This window comes from Cucumis melo, chromosome 12 (assembly GCF_025177605.1).
Source record: "Cucumis melo cultivar AY chromosome 12, USDA_Cmelo_AY_1.0, whole genome shotgun sequence".
In the NCBI taxonomy this organism is placed as follows: domain Eukaryota; kingdom Viridiplantae; phylum Streptophyta; class Magnoliopsida; order Cucurbitales; family Cucurbitaceae; genus Cucumis; species Cucumis melo.
In genome coordinates, this window is record NC_066868.1 from 10,172,147 (window position 1) to 10,197,104 (window position 24,958).

At 37.8% G+C, this 24,958-nt stretch overlaps 1 protein-coding gene across 1 annotated transcript in view; it reads right to left on the reverse strand.

The window, feature by feature from the left end:
- Nucleotides 1-24,958, reverse strand: part of LOC103500564 (fatty acyl-CoA reductase 3-like) — a 56,069-nt gene that overhangs the window by 2,440 nt on the left and 28,671 nt on the right. The window contains exons 6-8 of the mRNA XM_008463915.3: nt 21,756-21,837; nt 21,342-21,611; nt 10,121-10,248 (exon numbers count right to left, since the gene is read on the reverse strand). Coding sequence (XP_008462137.2) covers nt 10,121-10,248; nt 21,342-21,611; nt 21,756-21,837 — 480 coding nt within the window. The remainder of the gene's footprint in view (nt 1-10,120; nt 10,249-21,341; nt 21,612-21,755; nt 21,838-24,958) is intronic.

Consider the following 24,958-nt stretch of genomic DNA (forward strand, 5'->3'; position numbering starts at 1 on the left):
ACTAGTAGACAAAGTAACTGTAGGATGTAAGGTTGTCTTCCAACTAACAACAGAACCATCCAAAGTAAACACATATCCAATCATAGATCTAATGCAGTCTCCAACATAGTCAGCATTAAAATAATCGGTCACCAAATGTTTTGTGTTATGTAAACACATATCCAGTCATAGATCTAATGCAGTCTCCAACATAGTCAGAATTAAAATAATCAGTCACCAAACGTTTTGTGTTATTCCCATAAACTAGACCAATATTAGATATACGTGCTTAAGGTAACGAAAAATTCTGTTAACAACTTGTTAATACTTTTTTCTAGGTTGAATCATGGACCTGCTAATAACACTAATAGCATGGGCAAGATTAGGCCTAGTACAAACCATAACATACATCAAACTCCCACTGCATTAGCGTAAGGAACTTGAGACATATATTCCTTCTTAGTTTTAGACTATGGAGAAAGCACTGATGACAAACGAGCATTTGCAGCATTAGAAGGATCTAAAGGCTTAACTGATGTCATACTAAACCTGACAAAATTTTCTAAATATAGCTTTTCCGTGATAGGAAGAGCTTCTTTTTATCCCTGTTCCTATAGACCTTTTTACCCAAAACTTAATTTTCTAAGCAACACTCAAATCCTTCGTATCAAACCAAGCACTAAGAAGGTCCTTTAGCTTTTGAATATCAAACTTAGACGTCGCAGCTATGAGCAGATCATCTACATATAAGAGCAAATAAATCATCGAATAACCATCTTCAACCTTGTTGCGATATACACAATAATCATATGAACTCCTACTGTAGCCAAGTTCAACCATGTAGTTGATAAATCATTTGAACCACTACCTTGAAGATTGTTTCAGCCTATACAAAAACTTATTTAACTTGAAAACACAATCTTCTTTACTTGGACACTGGAACTCATTTGGTTGGGTCACATAAATCTCTTCTTCTAATTCTCCATGTAAGGAAGTTGTCTTTACATCTATTCAACTTCCAAATTCTGAAGTGCTACCATAGCCAGTAAGACCCTGATAGAAGTATGTCTGACTACTGGTGAGAAAATCTTATTATAATCAACTCCTTCTCTCTGCGTGAACCTTTTAGCAACAACTTAAGCTTTATACTTTATGTGATCCTCTAAAGGTTACATTCCCTCCTTTTTCTTGAAGACTCATTTACAAGTGACAATTTTTCTTCCCTTAAGCCATCTAACTAATTTCCAAGTTTGAATCTTGTCAAGAAATTCCATCTCATCCTCCATAGTAGCAAGCCAATGAGCAAACTCACTACACGAAACAACTTTTTTATAGGTGGATGACTTACAGAAATCCACTACTTTAGCAACCTATAATGCAATTGTAAACATATCCTTAAAATCATATTGCTTTAATGGTCCAACATCAACACTTCTAACTCTGTCACGAGCTATTATTGGTCGATCCACTTATGAACTAGATCTCTCAGGTACAAGAAGTTCTAAAGTTTCAGCCACTCCAGTTTCTGCCAAAAAAGAAAAAAAAAAGTTTATGTACAGACGTGTTGGTCTTATCCATCTTGGTGTTGTAATTCATTCACATATGAAGTGAATTGAATCTCTAGTAGTTTTTCAATACTACTGCTGTCTCCCACATCATTAGACATCACAACAAGCTTCACAAAAAGTCAAGCATGGATTTTTTTTTTTTAAATCACATTTCTATTAAGAATAACTATGTTTTCAAAAGGTATGATCAAACTCTACATCCCTTTAACTCCATTCCCAAAACCCATAAATATACTCTTTTTAGCTCTCGTTTCTAATTTACCCTCATTTACATGATAGTAGACAGTACAACCAAAACCTCTTAATGAAGAATAATCTATAGGCTTACCAGATCACACCTTGTGAGGTGTTTTGCAATCAATATCTGTATGAGCTCCACGATTAATCAGATAACATGTTGTATCTACTACTTCTGCTTAAAATCTTCTAGCCAACCCTACATTAGAGAGCACACATCTTGCTCTCTCTAACAATATCTTATTCATACATTCTGTAACCCAGTTCTGCTGTGGAGTATTCCTGATAGTATGATGACGAATAATCCCCTCAGCTCTACAGAACTCATCAAACTCAAACCCAAATTCCAAACCTTATCTGTCCGCAGTCGTTTAATCTTCTTACTAGTTTAATTCTCAATTAATATCTTCCATTGCTTCAAAATTTTAAAGGCTTTACTTTTATGTTTCATCATAAATTTTCAAGTCATTCTCGAATAATTGTCAATGATGGTCAAGAAATACATGTTGCCTCCAATAGATTCAACTCTTAAAGGTCCTCAACAATTCGAATGAATATAATCAAATGTCTTTTTTGTACAAGGAACACCTCTTGGAAAGTTGCTGCGATGAAGCTTCCTAAATAAAAAATGCTTATAGAATTCAAAATCCTGCACCTTGTGCCCACATAAAAGATCCCTCTTTGATAGAATTTACATTCCTTTTCACTTATATGATCAAGTCTCATATACCACAACTTAGTCATATCTTTCTTGTGAATGACAGATGATACAACAACAACATAACCTATTATAGTGGAACTTGATAGAAGATATAATGTTCCACGTTTTATGCTTCTCAGAAGTACCTTAGAACCCTTGTAGACATATATTATTCCACCTTTAACTCAAAAATCACAACCCTTACTATCAAGTACACTAAAGGATATCAAACTCTTTATCATTACTGGAACATGCCAAACCTTATTCAAAGTGTAGAAATTGCAATCATGTGTTCGTTTCTTGACTAAGCTGATTCTAACTAACTTACATGCAACACCATATCCCATGCTAACGTTCCCTTCTATTTGCTGATACATTGAGAACCACTCTCTATTTGAGCACATATGATAAGATGCCCCATAATTTAGAATCCACACATTATCAAACTGTGTATGTTAATTCAAAACTAAAACTAGGTCTCCATTATAATCAATCTCAACTTCTTCAGGATCAACCTCAACTTGTGCAACAGAGACATGTGCTTCCTTCTTATCACTTTTTTCTTTCTTTTCTTGATACGCTTTTAGCTTAAGACATTTGATTTTTCAATGCCCCTTTTTCTTTAAATTACTTTCATGCACCATTCAACTTAGTTCCCTTGGACTTCACAAATTTATGATTCTGATGCGACTTTTGCTTACCATATTTTTTATGCCCCTTGTTCCCTATAGAAGCTAGTCTAGATGTTTGACTTTCTGTACCTGGGCTTACTGCATTCTAATAGTTCTCTTTAATCAACAATATGAACTTGGTATCTTCTAATCAAAGTTTCTTTCACTACAGTATAAGAATCAATGAAAGTCTTATACGATTGGGCCAAAGACGTCAAAAAAATTAAGAAAGCACCCTTATCATCAACCTTAACTTCTACATTATGCAGATCTAATAGTATTTTATTCAATAGATCAAGACAATCTTGATAAGATGAACCTTTCTGCATACGTAGATGATACATACGTTTCTTTATAAACAACTTCTTGGTTAAAGATTTTGGCATATAGAGACTCTCAAACTTCAACCACAAATCAGAAGTAGTTTTTTCATCTCTGACCTTGATGATGACATCATCAGCCAAAGATAACATGATCATCAAATACACCTTCTCCTCAAGAGTTTTCTATTTTTCATCATTTGCGACAGACTTCTTTGACTTACTAGTCAACGACGCCCACAATCCTTGTTGTTTGAGCATGGATCACATTGATCTTCCATAAAAGAATACCACAAACTAGATTTTATCATATAAAGACTCTCCAACTTCAACTATAAACTAGTGACAGTTTCTTCATGTGCGACCTTAATGATGTTGCCATCATCCAAACACAACATAATTGTCGAATACGCCTTTTCCTTAAGAGTTTGCTATTCCTCATCATTTGCAACTTCTTCAACTTACTAGCCAATAGTGCCCACAACTCCTGCTGCTTAAGCAGGGATTGCATCTTGATCTGTCACTAAACAAAATTGTTCCTCCTAGTGAATTTTTTAATTTTCACGTTTACACCAGACATCCTCTATGTCGAGCAAATACAAAATTTTGAAAATTCTAACAAGTAGGCTTTGGTATCAGTTTGTTACGAAATCAATAATTAAACAATACGAAGAATATAAAGTTTGACACATAAGTATACGTTGTTCATTAACAGTGCGTTTGCTTTGTCCATGGAGAGAGGGAGAATAAATATTATTAAAGAGATTATTTCATAATACAATATGATGTCACTCGGTGGGAGAGTTTATATATTGTACTTATCTAAACCCTTTGGTAAAAATTGTATATAACTTTATTGTCAATCTAATCATTTCTTATTGAAATTGTCTACCATAAGATAGATATTGTTGTTGAGGCTTTACTTGCAAAACTAGTGGTGACTCAACTTCCCTCTTCCTTCTTAATTTCAAATTTTTAGGTTTCACCTCTCATCCAACATAATATCCATGGTTAAAGAATCTCTTTTATATTTTATGACTGCCCTAACTTCATGAAAACCCAAATAAAGAATTCAAAAGATTAACTGGTTGATTTTCATGATAACTTCTCATCGATATTATTAAGACCAACCAATTTTTTTTGAAAATCACCAAATCTCTCATCCAAATCTTTACTTTTGTCCTTCATATATCCAAAAAGAGTCTCATTTAGATTTAACTCGTTTAGCAAATACTTAGACAAAACCAAGCAAAGAATATATTAAATGGAAAATAGAGGAGAATCGACACGAAAATTTATGTGGTTCACTATTAGCGTCTTAGCTACACCTTCAGAACAGGAAGCAAATTTTTTATTAGAAAGAATCTTGCAAAGCTAGACTCCTGTCATTTGAAGCGCCATAGAATAAATTCAAGTCATTCCAAGACAGTAAATACCCAGTTTCATCCATTTATGGTATGAGGACAATGTGAAACTGACGTTTTGAAATGAAAGGGTCTTGACAAGAAGGAAGTTGTAAGAACTAAGTATAATTATTAGGCATTTTGGAGGAAGTACGCATTTGCCTAGTGACGCAAGGAAGAGTTAAGCATTCTGACTAGGTGATGCAAGGAAGAGCTATGTTTTGAGCTAGGTGAGGAAAGGAAGTTGGGATTTAGTAAGGACTCTTAAATCTGGATTAATCGGCGAGTTACGTATTAGGTTTAAGTTAAGCATGTTTAAAAGAAATATTAAGCGTACACGTGTAGGAGAAATGTTAAGCCTACACGCGGACACAAAGAAGGAGTTGCAAGCTAAGATGAGTTTAAAGATGACTAATCTAGTTTAGGGTTAATATAAATAATTTACAAAGAAGTTCTAAGAAAAGCTCTGTCAAAGAAGTCCAGGTGACAATTGGGAAAAAGAGAAGGTATAGGCGATAAAAAAGGAGAAAGAGTAAAGGAAGTTTAGCTTTGTGAGTGATTCTAAAGAAAAGAGAGAAGTTTTTCTTTCAAGTCATGTCATGTTATGTATAGTATATTACATGTTGTAATCTTACTTATGATTTATATGGAAAACATGACTATTTAAAAGTATATTTACGAGTTAAAACATACATTTTTTTTTATGCTTGTATGCTAGCGAACCATTAGCTTTGTTCCTATCAAGAGCTAGCTACTATGTGCACATAAGGGTAGAGGTTGCTTTGCGTTGAGTGGTCTTTTTGGAAGAAGGATGACTGAATGTGTTGAGTGGTCCATGTTCTGTTTATTGCTTGAGCAACTGGAATTGAACAAGAGTGTGTAGAAATACTGATGGTGAAATGAGAATCATTAAGTCCACGCGTTAAGGAAGTTCAATGTTTAGGTATGTAACATCCTAGGCGTAGGATTTGAATCAAGATTCAGAGTTCAATTCAAATGTAATATTGGTTCTCAGGATACCAACGTAGTTTGTTCTCAGGATCCCTCTTATTCAGATGTAATACCGGTTCATTCATGTCCCCCCTAAGCTCAGGATATTGTATATCCACCAGCTTCTACTTTGTTCGTCCTCGAACCATATCTTATTAGGACAGTTCCTCTCTGATACCATCTGTAACACCCCCAGGGCAAGATTCAGACCATGATTCAAAATTTAGATCTCTAACATTCTCTTACATCCCCTACGATCTGACAACATCATTTTACTTGTTTTAAAAGCTTATTAGAGTAAAAGGCATCCTTACAAACCAACACGAGTCCTTTTAGCATGCTTTGTCTTTGCTCACATGCATCTTGCATCTTAGAAAAATTCCTAAGACATGATCCAACATAGAATTATTTAGAGCTAAGCATGCTAACTTTGAAGTTCTTATGATAGAGCCATCGAAAAACAAGTTGCAACTTGTTTGTATAGCTAGTAACTTTTAATTCTTTTAAGTCTTTCTTAACCTTACATTCATGTCCTCACGAACCTTTCATTTAGATGTGGTTCAGGGATGAATTAAGCGAAAACTGGTGGGCATGTAGCTTCCTGAGTTTAGAAGGGGGACATGAATGAATCGATATTACATTTGAATGAGGGGGTTCTAATAACTTGTAGAAATACAAGTTATTGTATCATCTTTTATAGAATAAGGAGGCCAAAATATAGAAGAATTGTATCAAAATGCTAAATTGATGTTGAAAAAGTATAATTATTTATAAATACACTTTACATAAGCATCTATGTCTATTTTACCGTATTTCAATGTCTTAACGCAAGAATAAAAGCAAAAGAAGAGATTAGTAAAAAACAGAGGATATCAAGTAAGACCTACACGAGAAAACTCGTCTAGCGAAATGCTAGGCGAGGAGCTTCACTATTATACGAGGACGATTTACTAAAAGACAAGAATGGTAGTTGAGGATGGACTGACTTAACAATGGCGGCTTTCGACGCAGACATGATCAGAAGAATATAAGTTTCCATTGAAAGTAACCTATATAAAGGACTCCATCACCACCAAGAGAACGAGAGGTTTGAATGGACCTAAGGCTGAAGAGCCTAAGGTAGCCGACTGTGTGAAAAGTCATATGTTGATCTTTAGCCAAAACCTAGAGAGTGGAAGAAAGGAGTAGCCTTTCCACCGTCTATAAAAGCCATCATCATCTTCTTCTGCGACCAGGCTATGAGCGAGAGCTTAGAGTTTGAAGGAAAGGAAGTAAATTTCCCACTTCCCTTAACTTATAAACATTTTCCACTCTCTTTTCTTCTCATTTTCGTACTCTTTATAATATATGTTGTTCATATTGTACAATGACCGAAAACCTACATTCTTTAATATATATTACATATTTATATCTTTTGAATCCATTCATCTCTTTACTGTTCATCTGTCAATGTCTTATTTGTAGTTTAGTCTTGTGATAAGTTCTTGATAAGATGCTTTGCTTATAACTCTTATCACGTTAGTTGAGCTATTTTGATCACTTGACCAGTGCATATCGTCAACTATGCGAGAGGAAAAGTAGCAAGGATATGCCTAACGCGTGCAAGGAAAAGTTTGGAAACTCCACCTTTGTGAGATAACTTTCATCATTTGTACTCTGAAAGAATGACAAGTGTGAGCAATAGGCACCGAGAGGTTGCTATCCTTAATCGCAAAGCTCTATATATTTTATAAGTGAATCCTTCTTGATATATCTCGCCTAACTAGGTTGAGTCATTTATACCTCAAAAGGATGACAAGTGCGGCATTTAAAGACTCCTAGAGAAGCTAGCCTTAATCATAGACTAGTTACGAAAGTTATATCACATCACGGCTTTCATGGTCTAATCGCCTAGTTATGCATAAACATTCCTTCATCCATTCTTCATACAAGTTAGTTCGCATCTCCATTTCACATCTATCTAATTTCCCCTTACCGAATCTCTAGAGTACATAAGTAGTTTCAATCCCGCTTACATTTATTTATTCATTATTCATTATTCTTTATTACCGCCTAATTGATAAGAAAATTCTAGAATTAAGCTTTGATATCAATTTCCTGTGTTCGACTCTGGATCATCTGGATAAACTTATTGTTTTGCTTATACTTGGGCAAGCAATAGGAAAACTTGTACATGACAAGGACTTAGCTTTAATGTGATGAATAGAGACATTGGGAGCATTTTGGATGCAATGATCTTTAATCAATGACACATTATGAAGATTGAAATATAGTTCAACTCACTAAGTCTGCAATAACAAACAATCAAGTTGTTGGCAAAACAAGCAGGATCCTAAGGATATCAAACTAAGGTTAAGAAAGACTTAAAAGAATTAAAAACTTACTATCTATACCTAGAAGGTGCACCTTCCTTTTCGGTTGCTCAATCATAGAAAATTCAAAGTTAAGCATGCTTAACTCGGAATAAATCTATGTTGGACGATCTTCTGAAAATTTTCCTAAGATACATGTGAGTGAGGCCAATGCATGCTGAAAGGACTCGTGTTGGTCTATGGGGACGACTTTCACTCTAATAAGCCAAGACAAGTAGTGATGATGTTGCTAGGTTGCAAGGGATGCAAAAGAATGTCGGGGATCCGAATTTCAAATCTTGGGCCTGGGGTGTTATAAGACGAGAGGAATAAGAAGAGGCTAATATGATGTTTAATATACTAAGTGCATGTTTACGCATTAAGGCGTTGTAAATGATTTTATTGTGTGTACTTGTTTTCCCTGAAAGGTTTTCCCTAAGTTTCACTCATTAAGAATTAAGGTTATGTTTTAAGTTTTCTTTCCTCAGGCAAGAAAAGCAAAGCTTTAAGGTTGTTAAGACGAGGCGAGTTGCCAGACATTAGAAGCTAGCTACCAGGTGTTGAGAACCTTAAGGTTTAGTTTTAATTCCTTAAAATGGCTTATTTTTATATATATTAGGTTGTTTAAACATGATAAAGTCGTTAAATTATTTATATGTTTGAAGTGTATTATTTTGAAGCGTCGTACATGTTCTTAAAAAGATGAGTTTAAGGCTAAGCTCGAGCATTCTAGCGCTTCACTTAGAAGTGTTAAGGTTGTCCAAGTCACGACCACAATATTATTTTTAGAGGCATATGACTGTCATTGTAATTAAATTCAACTAAAAGTTAAACAATTGTTTCAGTTCATTCATTAATGAAGTCATTACCCTAGGATGTGCCATGTGCCACTATCTAGTGTTTTCTTCTTCTGTGTTTGTCCTCATTTATTTGCGTTCTTAGATTTAATTTAGGTTCTTATCACAAGTTTTTTTTTATATATAAAATCGAAATGACCTCTAAAATAGCTAAATGTATTATAAACATGTTTGTCAGCCGAGGATGATACTTGCAAGGAAGGCCATTTAAAACTATATTATAATTTGAGACGTGCATTTCGAGTATCATCTCACACTCAATGATTGAGGACCGAAAGGTGGAGATAAGGAATTGGAATTGGTGACTAGTGATTATCTTTTCGATTAACACTCAATGACGGGGATCATGGATCTTCGATCTAAGCTCTCCACCTATTAGCAACTGTTATTCAATCCACTAAACACTTGTAATTGGGATTAGTGACCAACAACCATTCAAACATGGTCTATGGCCGCTGGTACCTGAAATCAATTACTGTCCTTAGTCATGAGTCCTTGATTTTGAGTCTAAGTTGTAGACTAAAATCATTGCCATATCTAGCGATCAACAATTGAGACCAAAGATTCTATGACCAACGATTAGTGATGGTTATTGGTCATTGGTCCCAATCACCATTCATCAATGTCTAGTTTCTTGACCTAGTCGTTGGTTACTGGTTGTCTCTTGTTCAAATGGTCAAAGCTGAGTGATTGCTGGAGCTAGTCATTAGCCTTAATTACTAGTTTTCTATCCATGTTTAAGTTGTTGGCCCATTGTCATGATATCAACCATTGACCATCAATCAAAAGTCATTCTTCCTTGTTGCTACCATAATTGTTGATCTTGATATTTGGTCAACACATTAAATGGAGTTCGGGGTCGAGACTAGGGACCAAATTCAGCCCTATAGTTTCACTAAAAATTAAAGAAAAAAATTAAATTGAAGTAGATGGATTAGTTATTGATTTAAAGTTTTAAATTATAAACCAAATTAATTCTTTCTTTTTTCTTTTTAATTGATTTCAAAAAGAATAAATAAAAAGAGTAGTGGAGAGAATACATACACTCCTTTGAAGAACAAGTAAGGGCCATAGAGGTCGACTAATCGTAGAACATATTTGATCTTACGGTTGAAATTGAACAATATTCCATCAAAGTAGTGGCAAAGTGCAATATTTAGCACTTCTAATCCCTGTGAAATCAAGAACAAGGATAAATAAATAGAAAGATATATGAAAATTTGATATTCTTCAATAAATTTAACAATTAATAATTATTGAATTATACATTCCTTGGGTTAATATTCATATATATTCAATAAAATATTGAACTAATAAAAAATATACTAAGCATTTCAATTCAACAGCATATATAGAGGAAGATTTCAAAAACTTAGAACTTTTTAGTTGAAATATAGAACCTGTTTGATAATATAATGTGTTCACTATCCCTTATCTTATTTTTCATTATTTCTTAGGAAATAAACATGATAATCTTTCTATTTTTATTTCTAAATTATAAGTTTTTTTCTTAATAAAAAGAGACTAAATCTAAGAAACTATATATATATATATATATATATATATATATATATATATATATATATAAAGTAGTTTATAAATATATATATATAAAGTAGTTTATAAATCTTCTTTTTCGTTTTCATACATATTTTAGGCAAATATGAACATAGTTCATCTATCATAACTTTTATAGTATCAGTTCTGAGATTTGGTACTCGATCCCCTACCTTACGATTTATCTAAAAAATAAAACAACTTGGTCATATTTCTCTTTCCTCCTCTTTCATGCATATCTTCAATATCTTCATGAATTGATTGGAATGAGAGATGATATATAAATTTTGAAGATGTTAATTGTATGAATACAATTTAACGAAATTGTCAAAAATGGTAAAGTTAACAAAATTTTCATGAAAAAAATTATATATAGTAGAATTTTTCCTTTAGTGAGTTTCTAGCATGAGGTGTAGATATTTAGTTTTTTCTAATCATTCTTAAAATAACCCCTAAAATTTATTAAAATGATTTAAAAAAATTTTCATCGGTGCTAAAATTGTTTTAAATACAATAACTCTTTATAATTGTTTTATATTGGTTTTAATCTATATTTTTTTATTATAATATACATATTGAAATTTATTGTAACGCCCCAACAATTTGGAACTTAATTTATCGTCTTAAGTGTAATTATGGGAACATTGGAAGTAATTGAGAAACTTGATTATTTTGACTTTGTGTTTAATTAAGATTTAGAGTTATATAATTACCTTTTTTTGGATAATAAAATTGGTAGAGTTATACGTGGAAAATAAAGATAATTGGGTTGAGGGGAGAGAGAATTGATTTTTTTGTTAAAGGTAATGGTGAGATATTATTTGGAAAAAGAAAGAGAAAGAGAAGGGATTGATGTGATTGGTTGAAATTGAACGAGGGAGATTTTGATGGGTTTAATGGAAGAAAGAGAGTGAGATTTTTTGGGAACAGAAAAGATAATAATAATGATAAAGAATTATTATTATTTCATTAAATAGCTCACTATTCATCTTCCTCTTCAACCAAACCAAAAAGAAAAAAAAAAAAAAGAAACTCTAGCTGTAAAAGCGCCGCCGCCACCCTCCTCCATCGCCGCCGGTCGCCGCGCCGTCCGCCCAAGCCTTCTGTCGAGCCTTTGCTGCAGATCAACCCGAACAGATCAGCCCGAGTCGATCGACACCCATCTAAGTCGCCACTGTTCACGTCTCCAAGCTGACCCGCGTCTCCCATCCGCCAGCCAAATCCTTCTGTCATCTGTCGTGCCCCAGCCAAACGCCGCCACCGTGAAGCTCCGCCGGTCGCCGCTGTCTCCGTCGCCAATACAGCCGATCATCTCGAGCTAACCGATCGTCGGACTCGTGCCGCCAGTCGCTCGAATCTGGAAACCCGTGCGTCATGCCTCGTTCACGCGTAAACCCGACCCGAGCGACCCACGTCTGCACCGCTAGCCGAGCCGCATCCAACCGCAAGCCGAGCCGCGTCGTGTCTCCTTCCTTCTAGCCGAGCCGCACGCGCACAACACCTGCGCTCCAGCCGAGCTGCGCCTGCGCCCAAGCCGAGCCGCGCCGCATCTCCTTCCTTCCAACCGAGCCGCTAACCCGATTTGGAGCCACCTAGCTTTTTCGGTCCTTTCCCCACCTATGGTTGGTAAGTTTTTGGTCAGTTAATTGGGTTTTTAGCACACCCAGCAAGGACTTAAGTTTTTTTAACCTAAATAATTTATTTGGCTTAAACTTATTTATCTCTCTTAAAAAAGGTAGCTTGGACCAATTGAATTGTAGAGTCAAAGACTCCTCCAGTTAAGGACCACCCCTTTGTAACCCGACCACGAGTAAGTTATTCCAACTAAATTCTTGAGTCCTTGGTTGTTTAATGTTCAAGTTATGAAAGTTGGCGTTATTAATTATTTAGGGCCTCGCTGCTTGGAAAGCGCATTTTCTTGCTGTTAGAATTCGATTGAGCAAATCTCCAGGTAAAAGATTTCTACTACTAGCTCTACGACTAGAATCATGAGACCGCATGCATTCCTAGTTATGCACGTTGAGGACTAGACTGTATAACAATATGTTAATTAATGAGGGCATGATGTGATTCGATATGATGGCATGGTATAATGTGATGACGTGGTTTGTTATGACTTTATGTTTGGATATTGTGATGAGGTGTGACATGATGATTAGACTGATATGAGTACGAGATGATGTTGTGTTATATGTATGCTATGGTTAGGATACCTGTTAGCTTAGCCTATTAGAGTCGTACCTGCATGGGTGTCCTTCGAGATGACCACCTATTTAGGACTGCGTAGTCCGACGGGACTGCTAGTCTGGCATGGATATAGACATGATTCGAGTGGCTCGACGGGATCCTCGCAGCTCGATTTTCTTAGCGCATGTTGCACGTGTTTGGGAAAGTGCCTGTTATTGGGTACTATTTTTTTCAGGACTCTAATAGGAAGTTAACAGACATCTAGTGGGACTAGTAGTGAGTCCCTTACTGAGTATTTTATACTCACTCTTTCCATGTCACATTTTTCAGGTAGAGGCAGGGGAAGGGCAAGGGCAAGTTGGCGGACGACCAGAAGTAACCGTGGTGAGCCATAGGGATCTCTGCTTTCGCTTTACACCCCAGTTTAAACTTTCAGCATTTGAATTTTTATTATTCTTTATTTATTATTTCGTTTCTTCAAAAGTAGATAGGGCTCGAGTAGGATTTTAATATTTGTTACGTTTTGCACATTACCTTTGATTTGGTTTTTTTAAATAAATAAAATTTTGAGGTTTTGTTCGTTTTAGCCAAACTTTATAACTTTATTTGTGTTTAGTAATGACTTCGACTCAGAATAAGGAGTTGGGTCGTTACAGTTGGTATCAGAGCCCAGTGTTTTAGGTTCTGTAGATTGACTTACGATGTAAGTCTTTGTTTTGGTTTCTTTTTATTTTACCCCTATGGCTATACGGTCCTTTGTCACTCGCCAGGTATGTTTAAGACCTTGCTAACGTTAAGATTATAAGCCTGCCTCAATAGAATAAACGTAGAAATTTGAGTGTTATGTTTTTGTGGTGAAAAGTTCTTACTGGTGAAATTTAGGGAAAATGCTGCCACGTAGAGGTGCACGCCGAAGAGGTGGTAGGGGAGGCAGAGGAGCCGGAGGAGCAACCTGCTGCGCCGGCGGCCGACCCTAACACACCGATCACCCAGGTGGATCTCGCCGCGATGGAGCAGCGTTATCAGGACATGCTGCAAGCTGCTTTAGCCCCTTTTCTTGCTGTCCAACAGACCCAGGCCGCCCCTATTCAGGCCCAGACCGTTAGTCCTCCAGCCTCTGTGGAAGCTCAGCCTGCGCTAGTTCAACTGTCGGCTGAGGCCAAACACTTGATTGACTTTAGGAAGTATAATCCTAAAACTTTTGACGGATCCATGGACAACCCTACCAAGGCCCAAATGTGGTTGATGTCAATAGGGACTATCTTTCGGTACATGAAGTGCCCTGACGACCAGAAGCACAACCTGGTGGGAGACTGCTGAGAGGATGCTGGGGGGCGACGTCAGCAAAATAACCTGGGAGCAGTTCAAGGAGAACTTCTATGCTAAGTTCTTCTCTGCCAACATGAAGCACGCTAAGCAGCAAGAGTTCCTAAACTTGGAGTAAGGGGACATGACCGTGGAGCAGTACGACGCCGAGTTCGACATGTTGTCCCATTTTGCTCCCGATGTGGTAAGGGATGAGGCAGCCAGAACTGAGAAGTTTGTTAGAGGTCTTAGACTAGACCTCTAGGGCATCGTCCGAGCCCTCCGGTCAGCCACTCATGCTGATGCACTACGCATAGCACTAGACTCGAGTCTGCACGAGAGAACGGATCCGTCCAAGGCTGCGGGCAGAGGGTCAGCCCTTGGTCAGAAGAGGAAGGTTGAGTCGTAGTCTGACGTGATACCACAGCGAAACCTGAGGTCAGGAGGTGTCTTCCAAAGGCATCGATAGGAGCTTGCAGTAGCCGGGAGAACTCTGAGAGAGCTACCCGTCTGTTCTACCTATGGGAGAGTCCATGGAGGTCGTTGCTTGGCCTAGAGTGGAGTTTTCTTCAGGTGCAGACAACCAGGGCATACTACTAACCCTTGTCCTAGAAAACCCATCGAGACGACACCGCACCAGCCTCCCGCTTCCCAGCAGGGAAGAGTTTTTGCCACTATCTGTCAGGAGGTCGAGCGAGCTGGTACAGTGGTGACAGGTACGCTCCCAATCTTAGGGCACTATGCTTTTGTGTTGTTTGACTCTGGGTCATCCCATTCGTTCATATCCTCTGAGTTCGTTCAGCATGTGGGTTTGGAGGTAGAACTATTAGGTAGTGTTTTATCTGTTTCTACTCCATCTGGAGAGGTCATGTTGTCTAATGAAAAGATAAAGGCATGTTAGGTAGAGATAGCGAACCATGTCTTAGATGTGACTCTGCTAGTGTTGGACATGCATGATTTTGATGTGATTTTAGGCATGGATTGGCTGTCGGCTAACCATGCAAGTATAGACTGTTTTGGTAAGGAAGTCGTTTTTAACCCTCCCTCTGGGCCTAGTTTCAAATTTAGGGGGCAGGAATTGTATGTATACCTAAGGTCATCTCAGCCATGAAGGCTAGTAAACTACTCAGCCAAAGCACTTTGGACGTCTTGGCAAGCGTAGTAGATACCAGAGAATTAGAAGTTTCCCTGTCCTTCGAACAGTGGTAAGGGAGTACCCAGATGTTTTCCCCGATGAGCTTCCAGAACTTCCGCCTCCCAGAGAGATAGACTTTGCCATCGAGTTAGAGCCTAACACAACTCCTATCTCGAGGGCCCCTTACAGAATGGCTCCAGCCGAGCTGAAGGAGCTGAAGGTACAGCTGCAAGAGTTGCTGGACAAGGGTTTCATCCGACCCAGTGTGTCACCTTGGGGAGCACCAGTGTTGTTTGTGAAGAAGAAGGATGGGTCGATGCGCCTTTGCATTGACTACAGAGAGCTGAACAAGGTGACAGTTAAGAACCGCTACCCCTTACTCAGGATTGATGACTTGTTCGATCAGTTGCAGGGAGTCACTGTCTTTTCTAAGATTGACCTGCGATCAGGCTATCACCAGTTGAGGATCAGGGACAGTGATATTCCTAAGACGGCCTTCCGTTCAAGATATGGACATTACGAGTTCATTGTGATGTCTTTTGGTTTGACTAATGCTCCTGCGGTATTCATGGACTTGATGAACAGGGTGTTTAAGGATTTCTTAGACTAGTTCGTCATAGTTTTCATTGACGACATTTTGATTTACTCCAAAACTGAGGCTGAGCATGAGGAGCACTTGCACCAAGTTTTGGAGACTCTTCGAGCCAATATGCTGTTTGCCAAGTTCTCCAAGTGTGAGTTCTGGCTTAAGAAGGTGACTTTCCTCGACCACGTGGTTTCCAGTGAGGGAGTTTATGTGGACCCAGCAAAGATCGAAGTGGTTACCAATTGGCCTCGACCGTTTACGGCTAGCGAGATTCGTAGTTTCCTGGGTTTGACAAGTTACTACAGGAGGTTCGTGGAAGACTTCTCACGTATAGCCAGTCCCTTGACTCAGTTGACCAGGAAGGGGACTCCTTTTTTTTGGAGCCCAGCTTGCGAGAGTAGCTTCCAGGAGCTTAAGCAGAAGCTTGTGACTGCACTAGTCCTGACAGTGCCAGACGGATCGGGGAGTTTTGTGATTTACAGTGATGCCTCCAAAAAGGGACTGAGCTATGTTCTGATGCAGCAAGGTAAGGTAGTTTCTTATGCCTCCCGTCAATTGAAGAGTCATGAGCAAAACTACCCTACCCATAACCTAGAGTTGGCAGCAGTGGTTTTTGCACTAAAGATATGGAGGCACTACCTGTACGGTGAGAAGATACAAATTTTCATTGACCATAAGAGCCTGAAGTACTTCTTCACCCAGAAGGAGCTGAACATGAGGCAGGGGAGGTAGCTCGAGTTAGTGAAAGACTATGACTGCGAGATTCTGTACCACCCAGGTAAGGCAAATGTAGTAGCTAATGCGCTGAGTAGGAAGGTTGCACATTCAGCAGCCCTTATCACCAAGCAAACTCCCTTACTCAGAGATTTTGAGAGTGCCGAAATTACAGTCTTAGTAGGAGAGGTTACCTCACAGTTGGCTCAGTTGTCAGTGCAGCCGACCTTGAGACAGAGGATTATTGTTGCTCAGCTAAATGATCCTTATTTGGTCGACAAGCGTCGTTTGGTAGAGACAGGGCAAGGTGAGGATTTCTCCATATCCTCTGATGACGACCTTACATTTGAAGGACGTTTGTGTGTACCACAAGACAGTGCACTCAAGACAGAGCTTTTGACCGAGGCCCACAGTTCCCCATTTACTATGCACCCTGGAAGTACGAAGATGTACCAGGACTTGAGGTGTGTCTATTGGTGGAGGAACATGAAGAGAGAAGTGGCAGATTTTGTCAATATATGTTTGGTAAGCCAGCAGGTGAAGGCACCTAGACAGCGGCCAGCCGGGTTGTTGCAACCCTTAAGTGTACCAAATGGAAATGAGAGAGTGTGTCGATGGACTTCATTACAGGACTGCCCAAGACCCTAAAGGGCTATACAGTGATCTGGGTTGTTGTCGGCAGACTCACGAAGTCAGTCCACTTTGTTCCAGAGAAATCCACTTACACTGTCAATAAGTGGGGACAGTTATATATGACGGAGATAGTGAGACTGCATGAAGTACCTGTATCCATCGTTTCAGACATAGATGCTCGTTTCACATTGAAGTTCTGGAAAGGACTTCAGCTTGCATTGGGTACGAGATTAGACTTCAGCACAACTTTTCATCCTCAGACAGATGGTCAAACAGAGAGGTTGAACCAGATTTTGGAGGATATGATGCGAGCCTGCGTGCTAGAGTTTTCAGGGAGTTGGGACTCCATTTACACTTGATGGAGTTCGCCTATAATAACAGCTACTAGGCTACTATCGGCATGGCACCATTTGAGGCTCTGTATGGTAAGTGTTGTAGATCTCCTGTCTGCTGGGGCGAGCTCGGTGAGTAGAGGATGCTAGGCCCCGAGTTAGTTCAGACCACCAATGCAACCATACAGAAGATCCGAGCTCGTATGCTGACAATACAGAGCAGACAGAAGAGTTATACTGATGTACGACATAAGGATCTCGAGTTTGAGGTGGGAGACATGGTCTTCCTGAAGGTAGCACCTATGAAGGGTGTTCTGAGGTTCGAGGAGAAGGGGAAGCTAAGTCCACGCTTCGTAGGGCCGTTTGAGATACTGGAGCGGATTGGCCCTGTAGCTTACCGCTTGGCGTTGCCCCCATCTTTTTCTGCAGTGCATGATGTATTCCATGTCTCCATGCTGAGGAAGTATGTCGCAGATCCTACGCATGTAGTGGACTTCGAGCCACTGCAAATTAGTGAGAACTTGAGCTACGAGGAGCAACTTGTTGAGATATTGGCAAGGGAAGTCAAGAAGCTCCGTAGTCGAGAAATTTCACTGGTCAAAGTTCTTTAGCGAAACCATGGAGTTGAAGAGGCCACATAGGAGAGAGAAGAGAACATGAGAGCCCAACACCCCGAGCTGTTCGAGGATTAGAACTTTCGAGGATGAAAGTTTTTCAAAGGAGGGAAGATTGTAACGCCCCAACAATTTGGAACTTAATTTATCGTCTTAAGTGTAATTATGGGAACATTGGAAGTAATTGAGGAACTTGATTATTTTGACTTTGTGTTTAATTAAGATTTAGATTTATATAATTACCTTGTTTTGGATAAAAAAATTGGTAGAGTTATATGTGGATAATAAAGATAATTGTGTTGAGGAGAGAGAGAATTGATTTTTTTGTTAAAGGTAATGGTGAGATATTATTTGGAAAAATAAAGAGAAAGAGAAGGGATTGATGTGATTGGTTGAAATTGAACGAGGGAGATTTTGATGGGTTTAATGGAAGAAAGAGAGTGAGATTTTTGGGGAAGAGAAAAGATAATAATAATGATAAAGAATTATTATTATTGCATTAAATAGCTCACTATTCATCTTCCTCTTCAACCAACCCAAAAAGAAAAAAAAAGAAACTCTAGCTCTAAAAGCGCTGTCGCCACACTTCTCTCTCGTCGACGGTCGCCGCGCCGTCCGCCCAAGCCTTTTGTCGGATCTTCGCTACAGATCAACCTGAACAGATTAGCCCGAGCCGATCGACACCCATCCGAGTCGACCCCTGTCTCCCCTGCCGCCAGCCAAATCCTTCCGTCATCCGTCGTGCCCCAGCTAAACGCCGCCACCATGAAGCTCCGTCGGTCGCCGCTGTCTCCGTCGCCAATCCAGCCGATCGTCCCTAGCTAACTGATCGTCGGACCCACGCCGCCAGCCGCCCAAATCTAGAAACCCGTGCACTGCGCCTCGTTCACGCGTAAACCCGACCCGATCGCATCTCCGCCCTGCGATCCGAGCAACCCGCTTCTGCACTGCTAGCCGAGCCGCATCCAACCACAAGCCGAGCCGTGCTGCGTCTCCTTCCTTCCAGCCGAGCCGTACCCACACAGCAGTTGCGCCAGAGCCGAGCTGCGCCTGCACACGAGCCGAGCCGCGCCTGCCCCCAAGCCGAGCCGCGTCGCATCTCCTTCCTTCGAGCTGAGCCGCTAAGCCGTTTTGGAGCCACCTAGCGTTTTCGGTCCTTTTCCCACCTATCGTTGGGAAGTTTTTGGTCAGTTAATTGGGTTTTTGGCACACCCAGCAAGGACTTAAGATTTTTGAACCTAAATAATTTATTTGGACTAAACTGATTTCTCTCTCTTAAAAAGGTAGCTTCGACCAATTGAATTGTATAGTGAAAGACTCCTCCAGTTAAGGACCACCCCTTTGTAACCCGACCACGAGTAAGTTATTCCAACTAAATTCTTGAGTCTTTGGTCTTTTAATGTTCAAGTTATGAAAGTTGGCGTTATTAATTATTTAGGGCCTCGCTGCTTGGAAAGCGCATTTTCTTGCTGTTAGAATTCGATTGAGCAAATCTCCAGGTAAGAGATTTCTACTACTAGCTCTACGACTAGAATCATGAGACCGCATGCATTCCTAGTTATGCACGTTGAGGACTAGACTGTATAATGATATGTTAATTAATGAGGGCATGATGTGATTCGATATGATGGCATGGTATAATGTGATGACGTGGTTTGTTATGACTTTATGTTTGGATATTGTGATGAGGTGTGACATGATGATTAGACTGATATGAGTACGAGATGATGCTATGTTATATGTTTGCTATGGTTAGGGTACTTGCTAGCTTAGCCTATTAGAGTTGGACCTGCATGGGTGTCCTTCGGGATCACCACCTATTTAAGACTGCGCAGTCCGACGGGACCGCCAGTCTGGCATGGATATAGATATGATTCGAGTGATTCGACGAGATCCTCGAAGCCCGATTGTCTTAGCGTCTCCTTCGGGTTCGCTATAGACCAGTATGTCCTAGGTGCTCCCTCGGGACACCAAAGACCAGATTTTGTTCCTACGGGAGCGCATGTTGCACGTGTTTTGGAAAGTGCCTGTTATTGGGTACTATTTTTTTCAGGACTCTAATAGGAAGTTAACAGACACCTAGTGGGACTAGTAGTGAGTCCCTTACTGAGTATTTTATACTCACTCTTTCCATGTCACATTTTTCAGGTAGAGGCAGGGGTAAGGGCAAGTGGTAAGCTGGCGGGCGACCAGAATTTATACTCACTCTTTCCATGTCAGTGAGTCCCTTACTGAGTATTTTATACTCACTCTTTCCATGTCACATTTCTCAGGTAGAGGCAGGGGTAAGGGCAAGTGGTAAGCTGGCGGGCGACCAGAAGTGACCGTGGCGAGCCATAGGGATCTCTGCTTCCGCTTTCCACCCCAGTTTAAACTTTCAGCATTTGAATTTTTATTATTCTTTATTTATTATTTCGTTTCTTCAAAAGTAGATAGGGCCCGAGTAGGATTTTAATATTTGTTACGTTTTGCACATTACCTTTGATTTGGTTTTTTTAAATTAATAAAAATTTGAGGTTTTGTTCGTTTTAGCCAAACTTTATAACTTTATTTGTGTTTAGTAATGGCTTCGACTCAGAATAAGGAGTTGGGTCGTTACATTTATTATAATTAAAAAAACAAGAACCCATATTTTTGTTTTTGATTCTTTTCAATTTTCAAGAAATAAAATCAGTTATAAAATATGTTTACGCTTTTAGTTAAAGCAAAAAAAAAAAAAAAAAAAAAAACAAAATGTTGTAGAAAAGTTATATAATAAACTATTAACAACAAACTAATATTTTCCCACATCAATACCTTAAACTATACTGAGATAAAATTAATAATCATCCTGTAATAGATATAAGCTTAAGAGAGGCTAGAATGAATATAATCTAATTTCTTTAATAAAAGAAATTAAATAATTTGGAATAAAATTAATGTCTTGCAACATAAGTCGAAAATCTTATATATTATGCAGTCACCTAAATACCTTACTAAACATGTTTTACTTAAACGTGGTTTTCTTCCATTGGTTTGCCTCTTCAATTCAAATATACTTTTTTAGTGAATAAACCATTCAAATAACCATTTCAAAAATCAATGATTCATTCTCTATCTCGTATTGTTGAACTAAAAAAATGGCTTTCTTCGTATAAGTATATATTTTATATATATATATATATATATCCTTAATAAAAGATAATGGTGATAGAAAACAAACCTTAAGAAATACCAAATACCGAATGGTCATATATCTATGGAAGCTAGCCATGTCGTTCAAAATTGTGACCTTTCCAACCCTAACAGGTTGTCCATCCTTGTTGATCCATGGGTTTGCACTAAAGTAGTGAAATCCATACTCTTGAAGCTTCCCATACATCACTGGATTTCTCATGGAGGAACTCACATGATAAATAGCATAGGATGACGGTTGGCTTGCATGTGCTACCATTGCTACGAGCATCGCATTCACGACCATATCAGCTGGAATCTATATATTTTGCAATAATACATACACACAAAAGATAGTATCAAATTATTTTAGTAGTGTTGTATTCCTTGCTTGAATGATTTGGAAAACATTAAAAGAAGAGTTTAAGAGGGATATAAAGGCCTTTGAGTCATTATTACTTACCACATCTACTAGTGCATTGACATCTCCGAGGAAACATGTTATTTTCCCTTTACCATATGCAACAGCAAGGCTATCAATGGTTCTGTTGCATAAAGGAAAAAATATTGTTAATAATTGCTATATTATTAACTATCGTTAAAAATATGTGTACTTTATGTCACTTTAGCAAAGGTAAGTAGTTGAAGCATAAGGTCTGTAAAGGGGTTTGATGTGCTATTATTTGTAATATTTGGAGGGAACATAATATGCTTTAAGTTCCCTTGGTGTTCTCTCTTGGTGGTTAGTCAAGTTGTTTGGTTTGGATTTTTTTATGTTGTTCTTAATGGCTCAGTGTTTCTATCGTAGGACCAAGGATGGCTCTTTTGGTTGAAACATTTTTCTTTGAGGTATATATTGTTTATGTTTGTGTTTGATTTGACTTTGTCATTATTCATTTCCATGTTTTTCTGGGGTGTTTTGTTTGTACCTAATTATAGGTTGTGATGTCTTGTTCTCTCTTTAGCAATTCAATACCTTCGAAAAAAAACAAAACAAAACAAAAAACAAAAAACAAAAAACTATATAAATTTACAATTTGCTCTTATCTATTAGTTTGAGGTTTAGGCTTCAAGATTTATAAGCGATTTAAGTTCGATTCACTACCACTACTACCAAACTTATAGATGCAATGAGTGGTAAAGGAATATATATATATATATATATATATATATATATATAAAATATGCTTATTTTTACTTCTTATTTTTGCTAGTATTGATTAAATTACCAATTGGAAGTAAAAGAGACGAAATTGGACCAAACCAAATCAATTGAAGCAAAAATGAGAAAAATAGGCCAAAATTACTAAAATACCCTTAAAAGCAAGTGTTGCCCAAAGCATTACACTGTTGCTCATAAATTAGAATGCAACATGATGTCTCCCATACATGCAATAGGTGGCATCAGGTGGTCAGCGTCACGTCTCTTTCCCTAGCATAGCAACGCTTTGCGGTAGACAAACTTTAGTACGAGCAACAGACAATTTATTCGTTAAGTGGAAATTCCTTGATAGCATTGCAACACTGCTCCATGGCGTTTTGACGCTATCTCAATTCCAACACCTATACATTGAGGCTTCATTTTGCTTCCAATAAGTCTCATCTCACTTCAACTTCTTTCTGTCTTATATATTATCACGCCTCTCTTCCTTCTTTTAGTCCATTTTCTTTTGTGTTAAAGTGATAAAATAGTTTAAAGGTTTTTATTAACAATGAATGCTATAGAAGCTGTTCTTCTTTGGTTTTCTCTATCACTTTACTGTTTTGTTGATATTTCTATATGAGAGCATGAACTTCGAATAACGAGTGACTAGACTTCTTAAGTTTTAGGGTGTTGATGAAATTACTTTGAAAATTGTTGAACTCTATACTTTTCAATTTTTTTCGCTTGATTGTTATTGAATGGCCATCGATTATTGTTAAATTATATGTCCAATTTGAAAAGTGATATGTTTAATTGGAAAAATAATATCGAATTGCTATTAGCAGATTATGCAAATGGTTAGAAGAATAGTAAAAGTTGATAATGACCATCTTATTTCCATGCATGTTAATTCAATTTTAAGAAATTAATAACCATTCAGATTGTATGAGAAGATTATTTTTTAAAGATAATAATTCAAATCAAAGTTTCTAGACTTGAGCATTGTGTTCATACTAAATTCCATCAAATATCGACTTATTAATCAATGAATTATATAATTGATTCATCACCGTTGAACATCTTATTTATTGAATTTCTTTCCTTTCTATCTTCTTTCTTTGTTTAAATTGAATATGAACCACACAGTTAAAACCAATTTCTAATTTCTTTGGCTAAAATTACTTTGATACTAAACTAGTTAGTATAAATCAACAAAAGGGATCCCTGTGGTATCTTACACTATTTTATGTGAGACCCTCATCTGAAATAGAAGGATTGTTTTGAAGAGTAGGCGTTTTGGAAGTTTGCATTGAAGTTAGGTGACACGATGAAGGAAGTTGCGTTCGAAAGGAAATAGTTATTTTGATGTTTTAACGCAAAAAGAAGACATATGAAGAGAGAGTTAGGAATTTCAAAAGAAATTTCTAATCTTAATTAGATAGCTGATGACCTATTGAGTTAAAGCTAAACATAGTTAGAAAGGATATTAAGCTCATATGTATAAAGCACCAAGTAGAAGCTGGCAAGTCAAGGAGAACTTAAGGGTGACTAATCCATTTAAGGATGAGTATAACTAGGATTTAAAATGTCTAAAGTAAGAATGTTACTTTAATTCTCTTAAGAATTGCTTTACTGAAGAAGTTTGTAGGTGAGAAGAAAGAACGTGATCAAAGAAAGGAAGGAAACTTAGTGTTTTTAGTGAGTGACTTTCTAAAAAAAGGAACAATGTTCTAAACATTCTTTCCAAGTCTTGTGTTATTTGTAAATATATAACATGTGTTTTATCTTGTTAATATTATAAGAAAGCATGGATGTTTTATGAGTTAAAGTTTCGTATTATGATGTTTGTATGAAATTCATGTATGAGAGAGTAAACCATTACCTTTATTCCTGTCATATGCTAATTATTATGTGCACATAATGAGTCAAGGCAACCATGAGGTGAAAGGACCACATGGCGGTAAGAAGTTGGTTAATGCGTTGAAAGGAGCATATTGAGTTAACAACCTGAGCAACGAAAAATGAACCGAAAAAATTCTCCAGGGGATGTTGATGATAATGCGGTCATCACAGTAGTCTATATGTGGGAATGGTTCATGTTCTTGGCAAAAGGAATAAGAAAAGGCTAATGTATGTTATATTTTTGAATAAGGCATTGTGAGCTTGTTTATGAAAATATATTTACTTATTGTATGCCTCAAAAGGATTTCTAAAACCTCACTCACTAAGTATTTGACTTACGTTTTAAGTTTTCCTTCCCCAGGCAACAAGGCATTGAGGCTAAGTTAAGAAGGATAAGGAGAGCTACTACACATTAGGGTGAGGCATTCTAAGTAAATCTGAAGAGGCTACGCCAGGCGTTAGAAGCCTGAAGTCTTTATTTTTAGTTCTTGTATTCAAGGAAGCATGTATTATGTATTTGGGACGCATGTTGTGAAGTTAATAAAGGAGTTATTTATTTAACTTTTATTGTGGATTTTTCTTATGACTTAGGAATTCTAAAAGTTCCAGTTCAATCTAAG